Below are 23705 nucleotides of genomic sequence, written 5' to 3' on the forward strand. Positions count from 1 at the left end.
GAATTAAAAAAAAAAAAGAATGTGCTGTCAATCTCATTAACTGCCACTGAAGGAACTCAAACATTGCTCCGCATGTCAGGTTATCCGCATATGGCTTCCATCTCACTATTTTGTCACCCCGTTTTCACCCTGGGCTACCTAATTCTCTGGACGGGGGGGACATATATAACCCTCCGTGCAGTTTTTCGCACCTCCATTTCACCCACTCTCTTTCTCTCGGCTGCCCACTTTCTCCTGACACCCTGTTCATTCTCGTGATTTGTGTCGACTCTCTCCACAGATACGCATTTATAATATTCACTTTAGATAACATATGATTCTCCGCTGTGGAGCCGGATGGAGCTTTTTAGGTGGAAATGCTTTGTTAGCATTCTCGCACTTGATAAATGATTTAAGATGGACGCTTCAGAAACATCAATACCATCTCTATTGTAATTAAAAAAGAGAGAGAGGGTAAGATAGAGTGAGAGAGAGAGAAAGAGAGAGAGAGAGTCCAACCAACACTGCCTGACTACTGGGACTGAACCCTGGAGCCGAACAGAAAGAGAGATAATTCAGAAAAGCTCTTTTGCAAAGGATAAGAGTAAGAAAGGAAGCAGGAAGTCCTCAGAAATGAAATTCTTTAACACCATTGTTCTTTTACGCTCTGTCTCTCCATACATTAGCTGATAAATAATAAAATAATGCAAGCTGGGCTGAGATTTTAATTACGATTTTTACAAGTCAGTGAGACATTTTTCATTCTGGTGGGAGCAGTGAAAGCAAATTTGCCAATGAGTCAAAGTCATCTAGCTAATGACATGTCTTTAGGTATAGAATATAGAATAAATTAGCCCTCCAGCATTTGGTTATTTTTTATGTATGCCAATTATGGGTTTGTATTAGGAAGCACAATACAATATGTATCACGATACAGGGGTCACGATACGATAATATCATGATATATTGTGATGCTGTGCATATTGCGATATTCTACAGTTCACTGAAAAAAAAACAGCTGATATACAACATGCTGTGATCGGTCTGTCGTGATTTGCTGTTTCACTCTGCCTAATATGCAAAACTTCAAAGTACCCAGCTGTACAGCGCCATCTAGAGGACTGGAGGTTGTAGCCGCACACTGATTCTCATCTCTGCTGACCTGACTAAAGAAAACGCTAGACAGCACTACTCGGTGGACTAAATTTGTATACCAAAATATTGATATTTGATGTGCCGATATTGATACAATATCACCATGCAAAATATTGCGACATATTGGTGTATCGATATTCTCTAACACCCCTAATGGCTATGAAATTTTCCTTATTTTGGTTCACGAATGTTGCAAAAAGTCCAAATTACTTTAAGGCATCCAATGGGAGTCCAAGTTTTGATTTTTAATTAACATCATCTAATATCCCATCTGGTCATTGGTATTCAGTGGAACTTTAATAAGCACTTTCACCATTTAAAACATACATTTGCTAACATTGATGTGTTTACAGTTGTTCAGCTCACTTTCAAAATGGATGCCAAACAGTTAAGAGTCAAAATGGCTGCATTTCAACAGAAATTTCTGTCCCTGGAAGAATCAGTACCTGAGGTTTTTACTGAACATTGACTGAACATGGTTATTAACTGAACAGAACTACACAAGTACCTTGATTGGGATGTGAGATGAATGAACTGCTGCCCTTGTTGAAAGTTTTCCTATCTGAAGTTAGTTCTAGTTAGGCCTTGGGGGTTCAACACAAAAGTGTTATGAGGAACTGTATTTAACATATGCCACTCTATGAAAATATAGAGATTATATAGAGCCATAGAGTGCTATGATAGACAGTGTATGGGATGTGTATTTTCAAGATGTCTTCCGGTTTGACAGAATTATACCAATACAAACAAGTTACTATCTAATAGTTGTCTGGTAAATGATTTAGCACAGTTATATATTATCCTGGAGAGGAAAACCTATCACCCATCCATTGTACAAAACATTTCAAGCACAAAACCTCTAAAACGATCTGATAAGCATTTCACTGCTGTGACTTGAAATATGAAAACTTGAAATCAACATACTTGATAAGATATAGCTTCCTGAAAACCTCTTCTCAATTTGAAATTGTCTACTCCATTCCCCTTGCATTCTCTTCATTTTCATCATGGTGCCATTATACTCACGGCTACCAATGCAGACAGATTATCATTGCTTTTTAAAGAATTCTGATTGGCCTACTACAGAATAAAAAATCTCACCCACTTTAATGAGCATTTTAAATGCGCTGTTATCCACAAGGTACTTGAAACCTTCTTGATATGAAAATTTTAATCTGAACTTCCCTGATTGTATAATGTTTCAAATTTAATGGGACTTGTCAGCTTTTCACTGCTAAGCGTCATCACAAGGCAAAGTCACTAATCCGATTTTTCCCCCTATAGACTCCAGGACCTCAGTGTCCTCGGCGTCATGTGTTTTTATACAGGGGTAAATGTAATTGACTCCAAATGAAGTGAGATGGGTGGCTTGTGCAGCACCAGCTCTGGGTTTCACGACTTTACCCCTGATCTGAGTAAGACACTCATACACTGAGAAGCGACTGCCCACAAACCACTGCAATATCCCCCTTTGTGTCTTCAGCTCAACCCAGAAGACCTCTGGGAACATTTGAGGGGTAACCACGGGCGCAAAGTTTTGCTCCACAGGGAGTTGCATGTTTGTTTGACCATCATTATCTGTCACTCTCATTCCTACTGCCAATCTGTCCCTGATCACGAAACCATCAGCCCCGCACCGCTGCTGCCCCAGATGCTCCTGCTGAGCCACCTAGGCCGCTTGTTCACAACGACCTGAGGACAGGAGGAGCGAAGGAAGGAGAAAGGCAAACAGTAAAAGGAGGGATTCTCTCACCCCTGTAGAGGGCAGCCTTTTCCCGTCAGGGTTGGGCCTCACGGGCAAGCCGCCGTACAGCCTAACGCCGCGATCTCCTGCTCCGTATCTGCTCTGTAGAGAGAGAGTGGGGGGAAAGAGAGTGAGAGAGGGAGGGGAAGCAATAGCAGTACACAAACAACACAGATAAAACGAGAAAGCGAGCGAGAGAGAGAGAGAGAGAGAGAGAGGGACGTACAGAGTAGGGGGAACAGACATTGTGAGAACATTGTGAGAGGGTGAGAAAATGAACGAAGGATGGAGAAGGCCATGGAGGAGGTGGAGAGAATGAAAATGAGGATGGTGCTTTTCTCTTAAGGGGAATCGACAGGTTTCCTGGAAAAGTTTTCGTGTTCATCGATCTAAACTTTACTCATGTGTGGGATGGCATGAGTCAGTCTGAAGAAAGAAGACAGAATTCACAGAATCGAAACTTGCAAACATCCTATACAATTAAAAACGTGCTATGTAAAGGGGTCTGGGTGCCCGCCCCTTTATTTGGAAGCATCTCTGCACCATGGATTCCCTCCCTGAAGCGTGTTTGAGAAAACAGGAGCTGTGGGAAAACTGGCAGTGAGCTTATTTATTTCTTTTTTTCCCCGGGCAGAAGGGAAGTCTTGAAACGAACGATTCACACACTCCTCCAAGCCAATGAGCTCATGAAGGCGCGCAGTGTGACATAAACTGCAACGCTCAAGATCCACAAGATATCCCAAGGTATCCCGCCAAGAGACGAGCTCCTCCTCCCTCATTCGACAGCATCGCCGGCTCCAACACCACTCTGCGTTTCTTTCTTTTTTTTAAGGGGAACTCCACAGAAGCCCGTGAGCAAGGATCAACACAGGAAACAAGCCCTCGGGGCGATGTTTCACAACAGAATCTACTGAAGTTGCGGAGACCTCGGGACTGGATGCATGCGTAAATGCTCTCCAAGGCTACCTGCTTAAAAAAAACGACACAGAAATGTATTGTAATTTTAATGGCAATGTAAAAGCATCCTACTTGAAAGAAGCGAAGTTAATTTAAATACAATAAAATGACTACGATCGAAAAGAAAATCTGCAAATTGGATGAGCAAAAATCCAAAAATGAACTTGTTTGCATTGATATGGCAGACAGGCTGAATCTCACTGTACAGTGCAGTGGCAAGTAATAATAAGATGTGGTATTCCGGCATCCAACAGAAACGTTATGCTGACAGCAACAAAAGGTGCTGAATGTATTTATAGAGCACATTTCGGGCTAATGGCTATTGGCTGTTATGGCACAATATGCGTATTTATATTTTTCTGCATTGATTTTCTTTTCTTTCTCTTCACTGATACGTGTGAAATGCTTTATTCGTTTTTACCCTCTATCTGATTCTTCACGATGTACACACACACACACACACATACAGACACACACATACACATTTGCTTTCTGTGAGAAACATACTGCTTTGCCCTGAGATAAATTTAGCGGCTTTGTGAGAGAAAAAATACACAATGGCCACCAGGAAACTCTCTGTAGTCACGTGAACATGGATAGACCAATCAGATCTATGCAAATCTTATCAGAAGATTACACACACATACAGATACTCACATACAGTATCCAATCTATGTTGCGTACGAAGGTTTGGGGCTTAATCTTTGGTTACTTCCACTGAGTAAACTAGCGATGATTCTTCATTAATGACACAGGCCACCCATATATCTAAATGCTAGTCTACTGCTCTTCTTTCCATTTCCAAGTTATTTTAACAAAACATAATAAATATCCACCAAAACTGCATGTACCGGAATGCAGTTTATGTTCCAGGATATATACCAGCCCCTTTAATATCAGCCAGCAGCTGAATCGGACGCCCCAGCTGCTGCTGCTGCACGAATGCAATGCAAATGACTGAATTGTTGCAATGCAAATGGCACGGTAAAGCACCCAGAGCTCCAATAATAGAGTTTCATACCACAAACGCATCATAGCTGTCAGGCCAGTGGCTTGGCTCAGTGGACTTGTAAGTGCACACTCTGCCCCTATGTTTCCCCTGCCTCACAAATGGTGTCCTCGCTGCATGTCTGTTGTTTTAAAAAAAACTTGTTTTAATGCAGACCAGCGCTGCACTATAGCAGCGTGTGGGAGTGTGTGTCTGTGTGTGAGACCGTGCCGACTGCAGAGGTGTGTTTGTTGCGAGGTTTACCGGAAACACTCCTGCACTGTCATGGTAAGTGTGGAGTAAAAATACCTTGTGCGTCTAAAGTGAGTGTGAAAGAGCTAGAGGTCCTGGCAACGGTGTGTGTGTGTGTGTGTGTGTGTGTCAGGGATAGAGTGAGTGTGAAAGACAAAAAGGGCCTGACAACCATCTCATTCTGGTCCATGTCAAAGACATAAAAGGCTGTGATAAATTAGCTTGGCCAGGGCTAAAGTAAACATGATCCTGATGGAGAGCGGAGGAGAGGGGAGCAGAGGAGAGGACGGATATATATTTTCACATTTTGAAAGACAAAGGCAAGATCATTCCTCAGTGCTTGTCCATTTTAAACATGTATGTGATCAAAGTGCTGGCCTCTCGGTCCTTTAAAGTCGGGTCAGTAGAACAATGATGCCATGTTGAGAAATCTAGATGCCAAATCAGTGCTTCAGTTACACAAAACAGGACACCGTGGGCAAAACCTTCCAAAATAAAATATTCACGGCCGTACTTAAGCAAATACACAGGACAGACGATTTCCAATGGCATGTAAGCTGAGGGTAAATATACACTCGACTCCAATTCTGTCAAAATCTCAAACACAACCCTAACCCTAATTTCCTGTATTATATGTATGATACTGACCACGTTTTGGCGGTGTGGACTATCTTATCATAAAAGAAGGGGAGTACGCAAAAGCGTTGCTTTCGAAATAGCTTCGCCGAGGATGGGTAATATCACACCTTAAAAGCACTAAACCCCTCACGAAGAAATACACAAAACGTCTAGCACCCCACCACCCCCCTCTAGCTCACTCTAAAGTGATTGGTGCATTTCATAAGTCTTGCAAGCCGCTCCCATACTCGCCGCGCTCTCATTATGCAAATGCAGGAAATTGAATTTCAGCTGTTGGAGTTGGGGGGGGTGGGGGCAATTCTAATTAAGATAACACAGTATACACGTGGAGCGGAGGGGAGGGGTGAAGTAAACACCTGCAAGCCAATACTTTTCACCAACTCCAGATTCCAGACGCTTTGCTCACACATTTTTTATCAAAAACATACATATAAAGGAGAAGAATGTTATAAATGAGCGTCTACCCAATTATTCCCAATAACATATATTTAAAGGCAGATTTATTCATACAAAAAGGTTTCAAACACAGTGGCCATTCAAAGATAAATAAAGGAAATGTCAGATTATAAGAAGGCGTACAAACTATGCTAGACAAAATGCGCATCACCTGCTATAATTACATTTACAGCATTTACCAGACGCCTGATCCAGAGCGACTTACATTCAGTAGTTAGAGGGACAGTCCCCCCTGGAGACACTCAGGGTTAAGGGTCATATTCAGGGACACGATGGTAGTAATTGGGGTTTGAGCCTGGCTCTTATGGTTACCCAGTAGGCTACTACCACACATTTGTAATTGAAAGTTTCACATCACAAATTTGGCCCCATCATGCAAAGTTTTAAAAAGACAACATTTCATGACAGAATTCACTGATGTTTGCCAACTGTAGAATCGGTGTTGTTGCCTTAATCCTATTCTTGAAAGGGCATGTTCTTCATCGCCGGCAACAGCGCGGCGTGGTAACAGCTGAGAGTATTTATGTAGTTCTGGGTCCGTGGTGCTGTAGGCTACGTCGTTCCCATGTTATTGTTGAATGTTCCAAGTAGCGCTTCACTCCTGCCTCATATAATCACAAGGAGAGTCCTGGCTCGGGCCCAGCTGCTTTTCTGGGTTAGTTAGCGGTTATTTCAGACAGTCTGTTCCCCTGATTGAGCAATCTTAAGATGGTCCCTCTTCATATTAATCACCCCCCCCCTTCCGCCCAGCCACCCCCTCAGCAATCTGCGCACAGGCTTTGTCATTTAAGACTGATTTGTTTAGTATTCAAAGCAAAGACGATACAGTGCAGTACAGTATGTTCCCAGAAGGCAAAGAGAAGAGAAAAGCAGAAGAAAAAAAAAAAAGTGGATCCGTTGGAGTGGATCCAAACGATATCTTAGATGCTGCGGTCTACCCATTTTTTTTCATTGTGTTAGAGTGTACGCCCTTACATGAGAGGGAGAGGACGATGGGTGCTGGGTGGGGGTGTACCGCATATGTGTGTGTTTATGTACTTATGTACAGTGTCTGTGTGTGTGTGTGCCAGCAATTGCATTACAGATTAGGTGGTCGCCTTCTGCTCGACCCTGCACATGCATACCATATGTTGTGTGAAAGCATGTATGCATGTTGTGCAGAGTGTGTGATGTATTATTAGTGTGTATGTATTAGTGTGTGTGTGCCCCTCAGTATGTGCACTGCTAAATGAGTATGCATGTGTGTGTGCATGTGTGTGTGTGTGTGTGTGTTTTAACCAGATAAACATTGTTAGGGATTGGACCTGAGCTCAGCACTTCTCACGGGCCTGTCAGAAACACTCTCGGTGGGGCAGAAATGAAGACAATTGGGTTACGCAACTGTTTAATTTCCAGCACATCACACCACTTCTCTCTTCACTCAAATCAAAGTCTCTCCATGTCCAATCATCTTCCGGCTCATTCAGCATTGGAGTAGATTCTCAGAGGAAATCTTGAACAGACTATAGAGCAGGGGTCACGAACTGGTGGACCGTGGTCTGGATCCAGACCCAGAAGGAACCCAGAAGGGCCAATCGCCAAAACAGATGGTTATAATATAACCTGACAGAGCGAGTCTACTTTTTATGCCACAAGCTTTTATAGACTTTTTGGTAGGGGCTTATTTTATAAAACGCACAGCCCAATTGCATAAAAGTTAAGCCTCCTACATCATACCACTCAGCGAATCAACAAAAAAGTGAATGAATATCAGAGGGGAAGAAAGTGAGCCTCTAAAACTGTTCAGCTGTTAAGATGTGATGAGTCAAAATAGGACACAGAAAATGGGAAATTCAAGCTTTCCTCCCTTTAGCACTGTATTTAAAAATGCACAATTTTCCCATTTTTCAGTCTCATTTTCACTCTTATTTTGAAATGCAGCCCTGCTTTTTGAATTGTACTGAATTTATTTGATTTGACAGTCAGGTATTAATTACATCCTATGTTGATTCAACATTGCTTCTGGAAATTTAGTTGGACCTCTTTACATTTTAGAATACCATGTTATAGAGGGTATACCTGAGACTAAGCTCGCATACGCTCATATAAGATATATTAAGACCATGCTATAAAGTTACAGAATATACAGATTTTTGTAAGTCACCAATCAAATGGTGTGGTATTACCTCGTGAAGTGGCTGTTAAGTTACACTGATGCCCTTTCAACATAATGAAAGGGCATTGTCTGGGTTTCCTGATGGGACTTCTGGTGAAGAAGTGGTTTTAGTGAATTTTGACGTGCTGTCCTTGTGTCTGGATGTAACTAATAACCTCTTTTACACAGTGCTGTTAAAGTATGTTAGAATGTGTTTATTATACAATGTGGTTGTGTATTGTACAATATGGTTATTCCATTGTAAAGTAGAAAGTAGGCGGAGTTGATACTAATTGGTACTAATGGGGTTGTGTTAGACAATCTGTTGTAAAGAGTTATCATTATTAGATGTAGTCGACACATGGTTATGCTCAGTGTTTTATATGACTTTTACAGGACGGTGTAGCAAGTTCAAGGTTATGCTGGTGTTTTCTGATGTTTTGTGTACATACCAGTATACTTAATTTGTTCTGTCTATCTCTTTTGGTGCCAGATTGGTACATTGGTTCCCCCAAAAACTACCATGATAAAGTGTTTCATTACCATGACCTGTTATAAAAGTGCTTTTGCTTTTGCTCAGTGGCACCTCAGTGGCACCTTGGCGGATTGGGATTTGAACAGGCAACTTTCTGATTATGGGGCCGCTTCCTTAACCGCTTAACTGCTCCACTAATATAATTAGTCATTAGAATAATTAGTCATTTCTAACACTGACGTTTGTGCCAACAAAACACTCAAAAATCCGCAAGTTACTTAATTAGTAACACAGCTAGCAACGAAGAGATAAAATCCTAGACAGTCACACATCATTGAAATGCAACAGGCCTCTGCCTTCATCTGCACAATTCCCATTCTTGAAATTTGTTTGGGGATTATTGTGAAAAAATGACTGCCATAAAATAATCTACAGTTTGCATGTGTTATTGGCAGAAAAGAATTGTTTTTTTCTTTTTTAACCTAAAACCAATCTACTTACAACCATCTGCTCTTGTCTGAATCACAGCAGAGTTCTCTTCTGAAAAGCACAGCGGACTCCCTGTGTCGGCCTGTATTGTGTATTGAGGCTACCCTGCTTCACATAATCTCTTTTTGTAAAGAAATGGGAAAAAAAATAAATCAAAAAGAAAATGTAAATGGAGGAACTTATTTGCAATATATATATATATATATATATATATATATATATATATATATATATATATAAAAAAAAAAACTTTTAACAACAACTGTTAAAGGCAGCGGCTGCTGTCTAAACTCCTCTGAGAATTTACTTTCATAATCAGGGGTCAAAAGGCACTAAATAAACTCAGGGCTCATTGTCTCATCTAAACAATTAGACCAAATATTTTCCGCTTTACTCATGAGTACTGGAGAGAACTGGAAGTGTGCTGTGTACCTGAGTACACAGAGGCATACAGACCATAAAAGTGTATTTTTAAAAAAGCACAAAGGACATAAACACCCCGACGGGGATTGTATAAGCAGCATTTCCTGGCACTAAAAAGATAGGTGGGGATAAATCAGCCACACCCAAAAACACTTCAGAAACCCATTTACCCCCACTGGTCTGGCCAGGCTTCGCCGCCTGGTGACGCGGCAGCCGTTTACGGCCTGGTCGCAGCCGGCAGGCTTTAGTCCAGTGACAGGCGACTCTGGCAGCTCTTAGGCACTTTCCCCCGACAGCAGATGTCTCATGTTGTACGACGGCGTAAATTATCACTGCGCGCTGGCGGCGAGGCGAAGGAGAGTAAACAGAAGACAGGAGACGTTGGGAGGGGCGGAAAAAAAATCTTACGGAAAAATACCACCTTTCTCATTACTTTAAGGTCCTTCATTACAGGCCTTTTACACAAAATAAATGAGCGAGTACAGCAGATAAAGGAGAACCAAAAATGTAGATGTATAAATTATATAATATAATATATAATATATAATTTCTACTTAAGTTACCTGGTGTAGGGAGGGTGAAGTTTGAGGTACTTATACCAGTACTTATACCAGAATTTACACGATCTAAACAAGACAAAACCATTTGTACAGAAACCAATACTCCTACAAGTCATAACATTATGTTTTCCCCTGTATATCGCCCTGATGTAAAAGCAAATGTGATTCATCAGACCAGGACACCATCTTCCATTGCTGTGGGGTCCAGTCCTGATGTTCACATACCCATTGTAGGAGAGTTTGGTGATGCACATGCACAGGCACCCTGATCTGTCTGCAGCGTAGGGGTGTTCAAATGAATCCTTTAATCGATGCATCGCGATGCAGGCATGAACCATATTGCAACAATGATTTTCTGGCGACGGTATAAAAATTCTTGTTGTTGTCAAAAGTGCTGGTAGTGACTTTGGCGGCATGATCCGAGTACTGTGCCACATCGGGTAGGAGTTATGGCATCCGTAGCCTCATTTTTTATGTTTTCCATGGAGCTGTCACTCAAATACCTGTTGGTCGATGAGGCGAAGCCCCGCCCACACAAGAGAGTCCAACCGTATCCTCAGGCAGCGTAAATGTAAAACGGGGTGGAGCGACTGAAAAGCCAGCAGTGAAACTGTAAAAACGAGCAGCGAAACTTAAAAGTCTCACAAGCAAAAATGAAAAAAAAAAAGCTGTACAGGGATAATCAGTATTATTCAACTGTCAGTGGTCTTAATGTTGATCATTAAATAGTTCCTCAATGTTTCAGCACAAGACTTGGATTAAATAGACAGAAATGGACTGATACTGAGATTAATTAAGTTATTAATTAATTTAAATTAATTGAAATATTGCCCCTCTTCCTTCCATTGACACCTGTATGAATGTTTAATACCATTTTGTTATAGGTCACAATGAATAAGAGGAATGAAAAGCTACAGCATCTTTCACAATGAAGTGAAATCATTTGAAAATAAATTAATTGATTCAATTAAAAAAAAATGTAAACGATTAATACTACCAATATTGATTTAACCTGGAACAATGCAGAGATTTACATTTGCTCATGTACTCTATCTCTCATTCACAACATGTGTGTGTGTGTGTGTGTGTGTGTGCTTTGAAGCAATCTTACTCCTGAAGGCTCTCCTGCCAGAATGTTTTCACTCTAACCCGACCCTAATTAAGGCCGCCGCGTGTCTTAACAGCCTCGTAATGAATGTGGCAGGTCGGAAACAGTGCGAGTCAGAAAGAAAACCTTCTGGCAGGTGGTCCTCCAGGAGCACGATGGAGCAACGATGTGTTACTGTGAGCGTGTGGCAATAATTACAGCAAATTACGCTTCCAGCCTCCAGGGGTACGCTGCCCTTTGACTGAAGGCGTTTCATAGCCTGCACCGGTCAGAACCCGCTCCCAACCAAACCTGCGTCAAGTGTAACATCTCAAAGCAGTCATGACTTTGGCAGAAAAAGGTCAAACCAACGGTTTCTGTCTCGCAGGAGACAACGGCACTTGTCTCGTCACCTGATCTCCCGTCATCGTGCGGAAACACGGCGTTCCGATCCGACCACAGTAAACACGATTCAGTCTTTACTCTGGTGGAGACATCACACTTGTTTACCGCACAGCCGGCTGTTTATGCAATAATGAAACCTGTGGTCTCCAAGGGCAACACGTCGCTTCTGTGGGTCAAATTCAGGTTGGTAGAGTTGGATGGTTGCCATGGAACTGTGATAAAACAGAAAAAAAAGGGCAGTCCCTCTGCAATGAGAAAGCAATAACTTGCTTTCAAGTGCATACTGAAAATGTGCACATGCTCACTTGCACAGTTTAACATGCACACACGCCCACACACACACACACACACACACACACGTATGCATTCAAGCCAATGTAGCAAGTGTGTGAAGTGGGCAGAGCTACTTATAAGAGTCCATAAGAGGCTCTTTATCGGTCTGGACTGTCTGACATTCTTCTCACATGCTGACCATTCCTGTCCAGTGAGGGGAGCGCCATGAAAATAAAGTTGTCACACACACACACACAGCAGTCAGCAATGTTTACATCCACTAAACCACGCATACTACACACCTATGCACTCGCTGACATATGACTTGTAGAAATAAATGTAAACCTGGCTGAAAGCAATATATAACAAATTATGAACATCGGCAGTAGAACCTAGCTTAGAACGTAGACAATGTACATGAACTCGCAGCACATACTGTAAACACTTAAGAGGTACACGCGAGTACAACACTATATATATGCAAACACACAGACACACACATGCTGTTCCCTATCATTAATGGCAGATCAGCGTAAATAATACAACACGAGGGGGCTTGTGTTACAGGTAACTTTACCCTGACAGCTGGTGTGAGCTCACACATCACTGACCACGGTGCGCAAACACACTGGCGTGACATGCAGCCAGGTGGAGGAAATATAGTACAAGACCTGTATGAACAGCATGATGGGACATTTTTGGCTGCTCTACTGCGCTTAAGGTTCCGACACGCCTCCAATATCCAGAGATTGAGACGGTGATTTTCGAGTCGACATCAGTATCGAAACGATGTGCCATGAAAGGCCTCCTTCTGGGCCTAACTCAGCACAAGAGGACCTGCCCCACCCCCGATAATTGGCATCAAGGCGTTCCCCTCGGCTAGTGCCGCTGGCACCGTGCCCACCCTCCATTGTTTTCTCTTCTTATCCCACATTTCACTCGTTCACTGCACTACCTCACTCCCCCCCTCCCCACCCCTTCTCTCTTTCTGTTTGTTCACGGTCCTGTGCTGCCGCGAGCTGATTGGTTGGCAGCGCTGGCAGCTAAATTAGCCGGTAATGTGCTGTTTACCTTTTAGTCTGCTAGGGGGAAGTCCCAGCTGAAACAAGGCACTTTATCATTTTTACATTGTACTGGTGTGTGTGCTCTGTGTGTGCGTGTGCGCACTTCCTGTGAGAACATCAGGTACATCGCAGTGTGTGATAGTGCACTTTAAACAACCGACAGCTGAAAACAGCAGGATGTCACTCTTCACTTTGCCCTCTGCCCGTCCTGACTCGGCCGGCCACACTCGCCTGAGCTCTGAGAGGAAGACGCTCTCACGGCATTTTTTTACAACATTTTACCCCAACTCACCTAAGGCCCACCGCACGAACTCGAGTAAGTCGTCCTCCACGGAGCTTCACACACAGGGACACAAGCAGGATATGAAAACGCTGATTCTGTGTGTCAGTTGGTCAGCTGATTATTGTGAAAAAAAAAATACTAACAAGCACTCATTGTGAAATTATAGCTCTTTACACTCATTAACATAAATTTAATGCAATTTTTGGAAAAGTTATATTATGTAGAACAACGTTACATTGGGAGGAGCTTAATCAAGCTGGTTCAACCGAGCCATTTAACTGGACCACTGAATTAAATACTGGCAATAAACATCTAACTCTGCTTGCTGGCAATATACAAACAAACTGGTCAGCTTTACAGCTCGGTACATTTCGGACGTGCTGTACGCTTTGCTTCTTTTGCGAATGACATGCACACCATCCCTTGTGGTTAAGGCGTCACCTCGAGGCAGGCAGTGGCGCTGTGTGGTCCTGGAGAGCACCAACAACATGACCTCTGCTGTGCTTCTGTCACTTCCAGGTCAAACCCGCTGATGCACAGAGCGTCTGGGCCAGTTTGGGTCAACTCTCGCATTATCGGGGTATGTTAATCCGACAGGCCATTATTAGACTAACACAATAATCCAACGTAATGCCACGCTGTATAAAACGTTGACATGCATGTGAAATTATTACTGTAATCGCATGCAGAGCAATCAGCTCCGGCAGGTCACCAATAAACTGCGGACGACATACACAACATTCTAATTAGTCATGGCGTAAACTTGTGAATCTGAGGAATGTGTTGCGGAGAGGGAGAATCAGAGGAGGAGAGGAGAAGGAGAGGATTGGAGAGGAGAGGGCTTTCCCGCTCAGTGCCAGCTCTGTAATGAGTCTGTCAGGGGTGGTTAGAGCAGCTGCCTCCCTCTCTCTCTCTCTCTGGGCTGTGGACAGCTCTCATTAGCCCGGTAATGGCATGCCACAGGGCCAGATTACACAGGCACACCACAGTCCAGCCTTCATCTTTTCATTTAGCCTGTGTGATATAATACAGACCTTTGCAGGGGTAGAGAGGGGGAGAGGAAGGGAGATGGAGAGAGATGTAAAACAGAAGGTGTGGATGGGATTAGAAGAGAAGCAAAAAGACAGCTAAACTAAGAATAAAAGACAGAGTGATACACTCTTGAGCCTCCCAAGGTTCACCAGTATATCTTGTGGAACTCAAGGTCCCACTAGGTTTCATTTCAATGTGGCACCTTCAGAACTGAAACAGGTAAACAGCTCAGGTTCCATCCAGTCGTTCGCTTGGGTCAAACCAAACCAAATAAATAAGATCCGAGTCTCCGGACTGTGACATCATTTGCCTGACCTCCTGCTGTGTGCGAATGTCGTTCGGGATGAACTATTCCTGGCATTATTTGAAATAGACTTTGGCTCATCAGTGTGTAAGGACGCGAGAGATGAAGCCGCATGTTCGGCTACCTTCCCTGTCAGCTCCGTGACAGACTCTGGGCCGCAGAGGAGGAAGAAGAACGCACTCAGGCTCCCCCGCCGCCTTCCCTGGCATCAGCAGCAGCAGCAGCAGCTGATCAGGCCCAATGTTCCAGGCCAAACGTGTGTGTGCTGTCAAAACTCAGCACTGTAGAATGCTGCACCGGTGCCAGCACATGGTGCTTCAGAGCTTTATCCAGAACGTAGGAGGTCCAGGACCAGGTGCTGCTCTTCTTCTCCCAAACACCAAGACCAGTTCCTAACCTGCCATAAGTAGCTGGATTCTTCCAGCAGCTAACAACAGTGGATGAGGTGTCTTAACTTTGTTTTGGAAGTTCACACTAACCAAACGTGGATTAAGTTGCTACGAAACGCAAGTGAGGACAAAACAATAAAAAGTTATAGGATGCATTTGAAACACTGAAAGTGCGCAATGCTAAAGCAATATTTTCAAAATGTTGATATAATGCAATTGCAAAAGACCTACATATGTTCTGTCATTTTAGTATGAGTCAAAAAAGGGCTTCTGTTGCAGGAATATGAAACATACATTTACTAATTGCAAGCACGAAAATGTATTGGGAACATATGTGAGTGTTTTTTGAAAGCGCAGTTTCAATTTGTACAATATGAGGGTTTAATTGAAATGTAGCTACCATCATAGACTGGCATACTAACGCCTATAGTGAATGGTATAACCTTGGGTGTGTTGTTGCTATTATACGACAGTTTAAGAAATAAAATCCCATAGAGTTATACAGGAATGAGGGTAGCTTTCTGGGGAATGGGTGAATCGCATTCTAAGAAAAAAACTATATTCAAAATCTTTTATTTAAGACCATTTCTAGTATTCGTTAATTTGATGGAATGAATGTTTTTTTTATGTCTTTCAGGTTATTGGTAAGTCATCCAGACACTTACCAATAGAGATGCCGTTAGACTGAGGATTTTATGAGAACTCACGCTCTTGCAATGCCTCCCAGCCAACCATGTAGCAAGGTCAGAACAAGCCGTGGCATAATTATTTTATGTGGAATAATTTTCTTTTCTCACCAGAACCATATCTTCAGAACTGCCCATCCACATTATTTTAACACCTACCAGCCTACCATACAAGTGTATTCAGCGTGACCTCTGAAGTCGATCTGTATAAAGAATTTATCGCTTTTGCGAAACCTCTGCAAATGTGACCGGACACCTGTCACGGTGAGCTTTCTGAGTTTATGAGACGACGTCACACTGGACAAATCAGTTAACGTGTCACCTGGTTGAACTATGGCGCAAAATAGGCCGCATCATCTTGTGGCTCCGGCACAAGCATGGGGCCTTGTAGTCCAGTTCTGGGTATGATAGGGGGGCACGACGCACTTTAATGGGACTGGTTTTCAGGCAGGAGAGAGTTAAATCTCTTATCTCGGAGCTCCAGAAGACATTCCTACCAGAGGCCACAGTCCACTGGCTTCCTGCTACTTGCCCACTGCCCTATTTTTACTCAGCGGGTGCCAGTGGCAGCTTTTTCCTCGTAACACACACACTTCCTGCCATTCACACGCTGACATTTCTCTTTCTTTCTCTCTTTTTTTTTTACAGGTTATAACCTTTACCAAACTGTTCATATTCTAACCTGCTGAGGTTTTTATGTTTGTCATTTTCTATAATGGAATGAGCTCTTTTGGTGTAACTGCCCGGCCTTCACACATTTTTCAAAGCATCACAAATTGTTAGTTCAATACTAGAGAAAGCAGTTCAGTTTTAAAAGTACGGGGTGGGCGGGGGGGGGGGGGGGGGGGGGGGGGGGGGGGGGGGGGGGGGGGGGGGGGGGTTTAGGTGGCAAATGAAATGGAAAAAAATATATGAGCAGTTGAAGGGCGGCTGCATTAAAGCGTTCGGGCAAATTGCATTTAGGATCAATGCTGCCTCATAATAACTAATGGTGAATAATGGGATACGCAGCTCCTGAGCACTTTTATTTCACGCAGACTGCTAATCACACACATACTTAACAAAGACATGCAAAAAGAAGAAAAAGAAATTTAACAGCTCACTTTATCATTTCATTGATCTTCAGAACAAATTAATATAAATAAATATATAAAAGAACTTGTCCGACCACAGTTGGCCTTTTTGGGTCCAGGTTTAGTGAAGGTACCGCACTGAAGGACAGACAAGAGGGCAAAAGCTCTATAAGTGACAAATCGGTCTAGAGTGAAGTATGTTTCAAGGTTAAATGTAGAGTTAATTAAAAGTTGTGGGATGAAAAGACGTTAAACAGTCTGGGTGAGAAAAGAGTAATGGAGTGATGGGTCTAAAGAGAGTGAGGGTCCTACTGTAGCAACACAAAAGGTGAAATTCCTTTCCTGCTGTATCACACTCCCCAAAATTTCCTTGAACTTCGCCCACTTAGCTTTATGGGCATCTGCAAATGGCCAATTTTTACATTGGCAATGCCAACATGGAGGTAAGTGCGCTGAAAAGACAGCCAACTGCTGTGAGCGTGTGTGTATGGGTGTGTGTGTATTTACAGCACATGCACACCCACGGACACGGCAGTCTGGCAACAGCGCATGCGACTCTGAAAGGGTAAAATGGAAGAAAAAAGAGAGTGAAAGGAAGCAAGGAGAAGGTTCCTTTCTACATTTTATCTCTTCATCAGACCCCCCCTCCGCCCTCCCTCCATCCATGATGAAGGATTGGTGGCTGCACTGAGGCATGTTGGGGAAACAAAAAAAAAAATGGCTTTGTGTGATTTAGGCAACTCTTTAGCATCGAGCCTCTCAGCCACAGAGAAATGGCGAAACGTAATCAAACCATAAATCATACATCATGGTCCTCCGACTCCCCCCTCCTGCCCCAAACACAGAGAAAGAGGCTGAGGAGAAATAAAACAGCCAACCCCCCCGCCCCCCAAATGGCCCATCCCAGACTGTGAGCATGGAGCTACAGATAAACAGATTTACTGATTGGCCGAGCCGTTGTGCGCCTTCTCATTTCAAGCAGTGTCTGGTGTTAATATTTGCAGCCCTACAACGAGAAGGGACGAGGTATGGACAGTTATAAAAAAAAGCCCCCGCTTCCTCAAACTCGAACAACAATCCTGATTTAATCTCTCTATAAAACCCTGTGTGTGTGTGTGTGTGTGTTATTTATTTGGTTGTGACTTTGAGAGAGAACCACCTGGCGTGCTTTAATATGAGAGGAACAGTGGGGTCATTGTGTGCACTGGCTGATACTTGCTGCTTGACCCATTTAGGACCAAGACTTCAGCGCTGACAAGACTCTGTTATGTCTGACATCTGGAAGGCCTAAGGCGCTGCAATGTGACTGAATACATTTGATCGAAAGAAAAATACATCTGACACACATGCATACATACTTACTTAACCACACACACGCACACGCACACACACACACACGCACACGCACACACAACACACACATTCATACCTATGTTGGCTAAAAGAAAATCCTGGTAGGAAAAAAGAAAGACACGAGAGGAAAACAGGGTGGGTGGGTGTTGGACGGGATCCAAACTCGCTGCTGCTTTGGTTTAATTTGCTGAGATTTTACAGCAATGTCACTTGAATCCTGAGTGCAAACGTTGGGGGGGGGGGGTGAGATGTTATAGCGCTACTGACTATGAGCTCATGGTGACCGAATAGGACTTTTTTTTTTTTGTTTCGTTTAATTGTTCATTTTCAGTTGCAAAATAAAAAAGGATTGGGTTTCGCACAAAAGTCGAGTTGCACGTGGCATTCTGGGATTTCTCCACCTTTATTTATTTATTTTTGTGCATTGCCTACCGACCCCTGCAATCAAATTACAGCAGGAGTTAAAGATGTAAATGCATGCAGAAATGTTGACATTGGAGAGAGCGCTGAAAGATGAAAATATTTCCCCACCAAAATCACCTCCTCTCGTTCCCTCACAGCCCCACGCTTCACATCTGTTAGCGCACCTACAGTACATCTGATGGCTGCTGCCTGGAACAGTTGAAGGTCGAAGCAAAGGAGGAATGATTGTCACAGATTTAGAAGTGTATTATCATGGCTTACCATCTAACTCAATATTTGACGACGTATCAAGTGTCTGCGGTGAATAAAAGTGGAGCCATATGCCAGTGGGCCAAGAACTTCCTCTCATCCGTAAGGAATAACAGCTAATTGGATAAAATGAGTTACATTGTACTTTTTTAGTACACGTATTTCAACACAAATGTGCATGAAAGCATATTGCTCTTGTACAACAAATTTAGTAGATTAATAACTGAGAAAAAAAATCATTTGACTGTAACTCTACTCAAAGGTTCTGCATTGATAAAGGTAAAGGGTTATGCTTTGGTAATGTAAAACACAGTGTACTATAAGGACATAAATTGTCTGCTCTTGTGTCCAAACTCCTAGTGTCCAAGAAATGACCACAGATTATGAGCTGACTGCCAACAATGGCATTTGTCAGCATGACATCGAAAGCCAAATCACAGATTTTCAGGAGCTGTTTCCAGGAATTGATCCACACTGTCTAGCTTGGAACAGAATAAGGATGTGGCAGGTGGAGACATATCACCTGAACGGGTTCGAGGCTGGACACACAAGCATGTTTCTGTCAGATTCCTTAGTTCACCGGTCAGACCGCTTGAATTAATGAACTGATCATCCCGAGATGACTACAACAGACACCGTCCTTATGAATGCATATAGTGCACCCATGTATAAGGGCAAGTAGGAGAGGTGGCAATGGAAACATCTGTAATGAGTGTGTGATAGCTGTCAATCATCCCTACCAGCTTATCCCACTTTAAACACGGTTCCCCTTGTGGAAGCCAGATATACATGAATCAAAAAGGGCTGGCAGTTTGTTTTTACTGCTTACTGTGATCGTAACCTGAATTTGTGTATTTGATCTCTCTGAGAAGACATTGCAGGTTTATTCATTTGCTCATGTAATATTCAAATGGATGATCATAACATTTGAGACATACCCAGACCAGACCAGATCTGATTTATTAAATAAAACTGAAAGGGAAGGAGGCGGCCCGTGGAAGTCCATTGTCCCTAGGCACCACCATCTTGTTTTATTCCTTTTGTAAAGTGTAATCGGATTCCAGGTCCCAAAATAAATCAGGATTGCTGTGGCTGAGGCACAGGCAAGAGACGGTAAAAGATTAAATCATCAGCCCTTGTTTCGTTTCCCATATAATTAATTCGCTTAATGGGGGGAAAAAAAAAGATGTAAACTCAGAAACGATTTAGGGAAAATTAGCATTTTTAATCACAGAAGATTACTTTAATAACTCGATGAATGTGCGACAGCTGGCACCGCTGCAGACGTTGTCACAGCCATTTAGTTCTGCGATTGCAACCGATGCCGTCTAATGCAAATCAACGTAAGGCTGTCACACAGTGTGTGTGTGTGTGTGTGTGTGTGTGTGTGTGCTCACACTGTGGGTGTAATTTCCTTACAGCACTAGCAAGATTACCTGGAAATCCTCATTTAGATCAGGGTTCACAAACGATGCATAAAGCATCCTTTTCTGCTGCAGTTTAAAAACCTCAGGGTCCAGCATGAAGATGTACTCTCTCTCTCTCTCTCTCTCTCTCCGGACCCCTGTTCTCTTTCACTTCGCACTCTCACACAGCCGTGTTCCTAGCTGACCCTTGTTTTTTTTTTTTTTTTCTTTCCAAGAGCGCTCCGCGGCGGAGAGATGCATTTGTACTCCGGCAGCGGACTGCCAGGGGAATGAAAAATATTTACAGCAGCGGGCCGCTGTGTAGCCCAAGCCAGATGCTTTAATGTGTGGTGTGTGTACGTATAGCAACGAAAAAACAATTCGATATGTTTGTGCGTGTCTGTTTGTGTGAGACTCTGTGTGTGGGTGTGAGAGGATGAGGCAGATATAGAGGTACAGAGATCCCTGTGTGTGTCCTTAAGAAAGAAAGGTAGTGTGTGTTGCATTTGTGTGTGTGTAACTGTGCACAGATCCAGTGTGCGTCTTGTGTGTGTACATGTATATTTCTGTGTGTGCCCAGCGTGAGGTCTGTGCAGTTGATTGGCGGCGCTCAGACCTGCACAGGGAAATGTCCTTCAGAACCCCCTGTTTCAGAGGCCAATACCGCATCCTCAAAAGAGGCCACCTTGCAAAAAATGTGTCATCCCCATGGCAATGAGGACACAAATAACAGCAAAGAAATGACAAACAAACAAACAAACAAAAAGCATTCAATCTCATGGCCTTCAATTGTCATATATCTGGCATTCCGGGCTCATCCGGAATCGATTCAGCACTTTGAGCCTCAGACCCCTTACAGCAGAACAGGGTTCAGTGAGTTGTTCAAAGACACATTGTTAGCAGGGGGGGTTGAAATATTTGGGTCGGCCGGTTGATGGACAAGTTCAGCGACCTCTGGGTCACCGCCACACTGCCTCATTATTCATCCGGAGACGGCCGAACTGCGTTTATGCGTTTACAATATGTTGCATAGCGAAGAGAACACTGCAATAAATGTGGAACGAGGGTGAGCAATAAATGCGCCAAATGTCAGAATGTGACCAACACCAACGTGGGTTTGACTGCGATCTGCTGATCATTTTAGTGGGCTAGCAGACATTTCAGGGAAATCCTAAAAATCTACATAATGACATCACAATCGATATTAGCACTTCCCATTTAGTCCGTTTTAATAAGAGATTTGCTTGTTGAAAGCATAAACGTGAGCGATGCAGTATTACACATCATCCCCTTGCTTCCAATCTGCTGGTGGCTAAAACACTGCGACTTAAGGTTAAATACAAAAGCGCCGAGCAGTGCTGCGGACTTACGATGAGCCCAGGGCTTGTAGGTTTTTGTGTCCGGGCTTTACGGACCAGCTGTTCTGTTTTATAATCCCAGGTCTGTCTCCTTTCTCTCCCATCATGGCAACCCCACACATCTGGCCACCCGCGCTTTCTGTTAGCATCTTTAGGCGAGGCACAGTAAGAGAATGCTACTGCAGCCAGTGCTTATTGAGATGTGAGCGTGTGCTTGTGTGTATCCTGGCATGTGATTCGCATGAAAGCGTAACCCCAACCGACGCCCTGAAGGCTTGGCATGCGGGGCTCAGCCATCCCTGGTGTCAATGTGCCTCCACGAGGCAAAAGTGGGCTTGTTTCAGCTGTTTTATTACATGTTTTTTTTTTTATGTCTGATTTAGCATGCTCTTCCAGATGGATGTGGGATTAAGTCTCAGGATGAAAAACACACAGAAAAGAGAGTGATATCGGCTTTATGTTACTTATACTGGCCGTAGTAAAAAGCTGCTAAGTACGCGGCTCAATATGAATGTTGACTCGGCAACGACAATAACTTCACATTATTCCTGTTCATACGAATGTGTTATAGTAATGCAGCATATTCATGTATTTTAAACTGCTAAAAGAGTGCACTGACTGCACTGAGTTCGTAGGCCTGAATGCTTTTAAACTGGACTCTGGAATCTCCCAATGATCAAACTACTTCCCATAATATCTACAAATTCAATACAGCTTAAGTCATCAAAATGGCTACGTAATGCGCTTTACGCTTATCTTCATTTAATTAGCTTTAATCGTATATGGTGACATTGTGTTATAGTTCTTGCTAAGTCAGCGCCATGCTTTGATTATGCAGCCGGTCTGCATGTTGTCTCAGTTTCCTATTCAGAGTGAATGAGAGTTACATTTAGGATTATTTGCTTGATTGTCCCCACTGTTCCAGTGCAGATTTGTGTATGCGGTAATCGGGACATCAGGAGGCATAACAGGTAAGGAAAAGGACCCGGTTGCCGGTTCGAATCCTGTACCGCCAAGGTGCCACTGCACCGTCCCCGGGGGCCTGTAACGGCTGCTCCCTGCTCAGTGAAGGTGATGGGTTAAAAACAGAGGTCACAATTCGTTGTGTCACCGTGTGCTGTGCTGCAGTGTTACACAATGACAATCACTTCACTTTCACTTATCATGAATTGTCAAAGTGTTACCCCCGAAATCTCACCATATCTCACAATCATCACCTCACCAACAAACAGCTTTCATTTTTACTTTTTACTCTTCGTGTTTTCGGCACAGTCTTAAGCCTCAAGCTGAAAAGTGAGAACGGCCACCCCCCCCGCGCCACTATAAAACACAGCCGTAATAGTGCAGAAGGAGTTGATTTGACAGGACAGGTACAAGAAAATGCCATTACTCACCTCACAGAAAAGGGTGCTTTGGCAAAAAGACAGAGTTCACTGATACATTAGCAGAGTGGCTTTAATTGGACTTTTCTGTTAATATTTTTCCCTCCTCTTTTCTCTTTTTAAAGTGACACATTTAGGAAGGTGAAGCCTTTCATGTCCTCTTTTATCTTTCCGCAGGCACAGTCACTTATAACACAAATGCTGCGATATTACAACTATTTTTGGTATTTTAAGCAAACCAAATTGAGAAAAAAATGAAGTGAAATTTGACCACAGTGAGGTGCTTGGTTAAAAAAGTGAAGCAAGATTGGGTTGATAAAGTGCAAATTGACATAGAAGCGGGCATACACGGAACGGAATTAATTTCTCTTTAAACGCCTAATGAGGCAGGGCAACCATTAACAGCGAAGGGAATTTATCTGCTTGGGCGTGATTCTAACACCATAAACATACTCTCACACACAGTTCTCGCCTCTTAAAATTCCTACTGTCTATCTGAAAACACTGTTAGAACTATGCAATTCCACACACGGCCTTGACTTCTACTCCTCCGACGTCTCTGTGTTGACAACCCGAATTGGGCGAAAGGGCGCTGGAGTCAATAAATCAGAAAAGTGTTAGATGAAAAAAAGAAAACGGCGCATTCAAGCTGCACTAAAAACATTGATAAGTGTTTCTGTACTAGAA

General features: G+C 43.1%; 1 protein-coding gene across 5 annotated transcripts in view; it reads right to left on the reverse strand.

The window, feature by feature from the left end:
• Window positions 1-23705, reverse strand: part of tox2 (TOX high mobility group box family member 2) — a 103308-nt gene that overhangs the window by 53010 nt on the left and 26593 nt on the right. For 4 of the 5 annotated variants that reach the window (XM_028999442.1, XM_028999441.1, XM_028999444.1 and 1 more), the window contains exon 2: window positions 2888-2980. In XM_028999442.1, coding sequence (XP_028855275.1) covers window positions 2888-2980 — 93 coding nt within the window. Of the gene's footprint in view, window positions 1-2887; window positions 2981-13372; window positions 13416-23705 lie in introns of those variants that run through there. The other variant, XM_028999443.1, reaches the window with a different exon arrangement.

The sequence above is a fragment of the Denticeps clupeoides genome, chromosome 12 (assembly GCF_900700375.1).
Source record: "Denticeps clupeoides chromosome 12, fDenClu1.1, whole genome shotgun sequence".
Taxonomy (NCBI): Eukaryota; Metazoa; Chordata; class Actinopteri; order Clupeiformes; family Denticipitidae; genus Denticeps; species Denticeps clupeoides.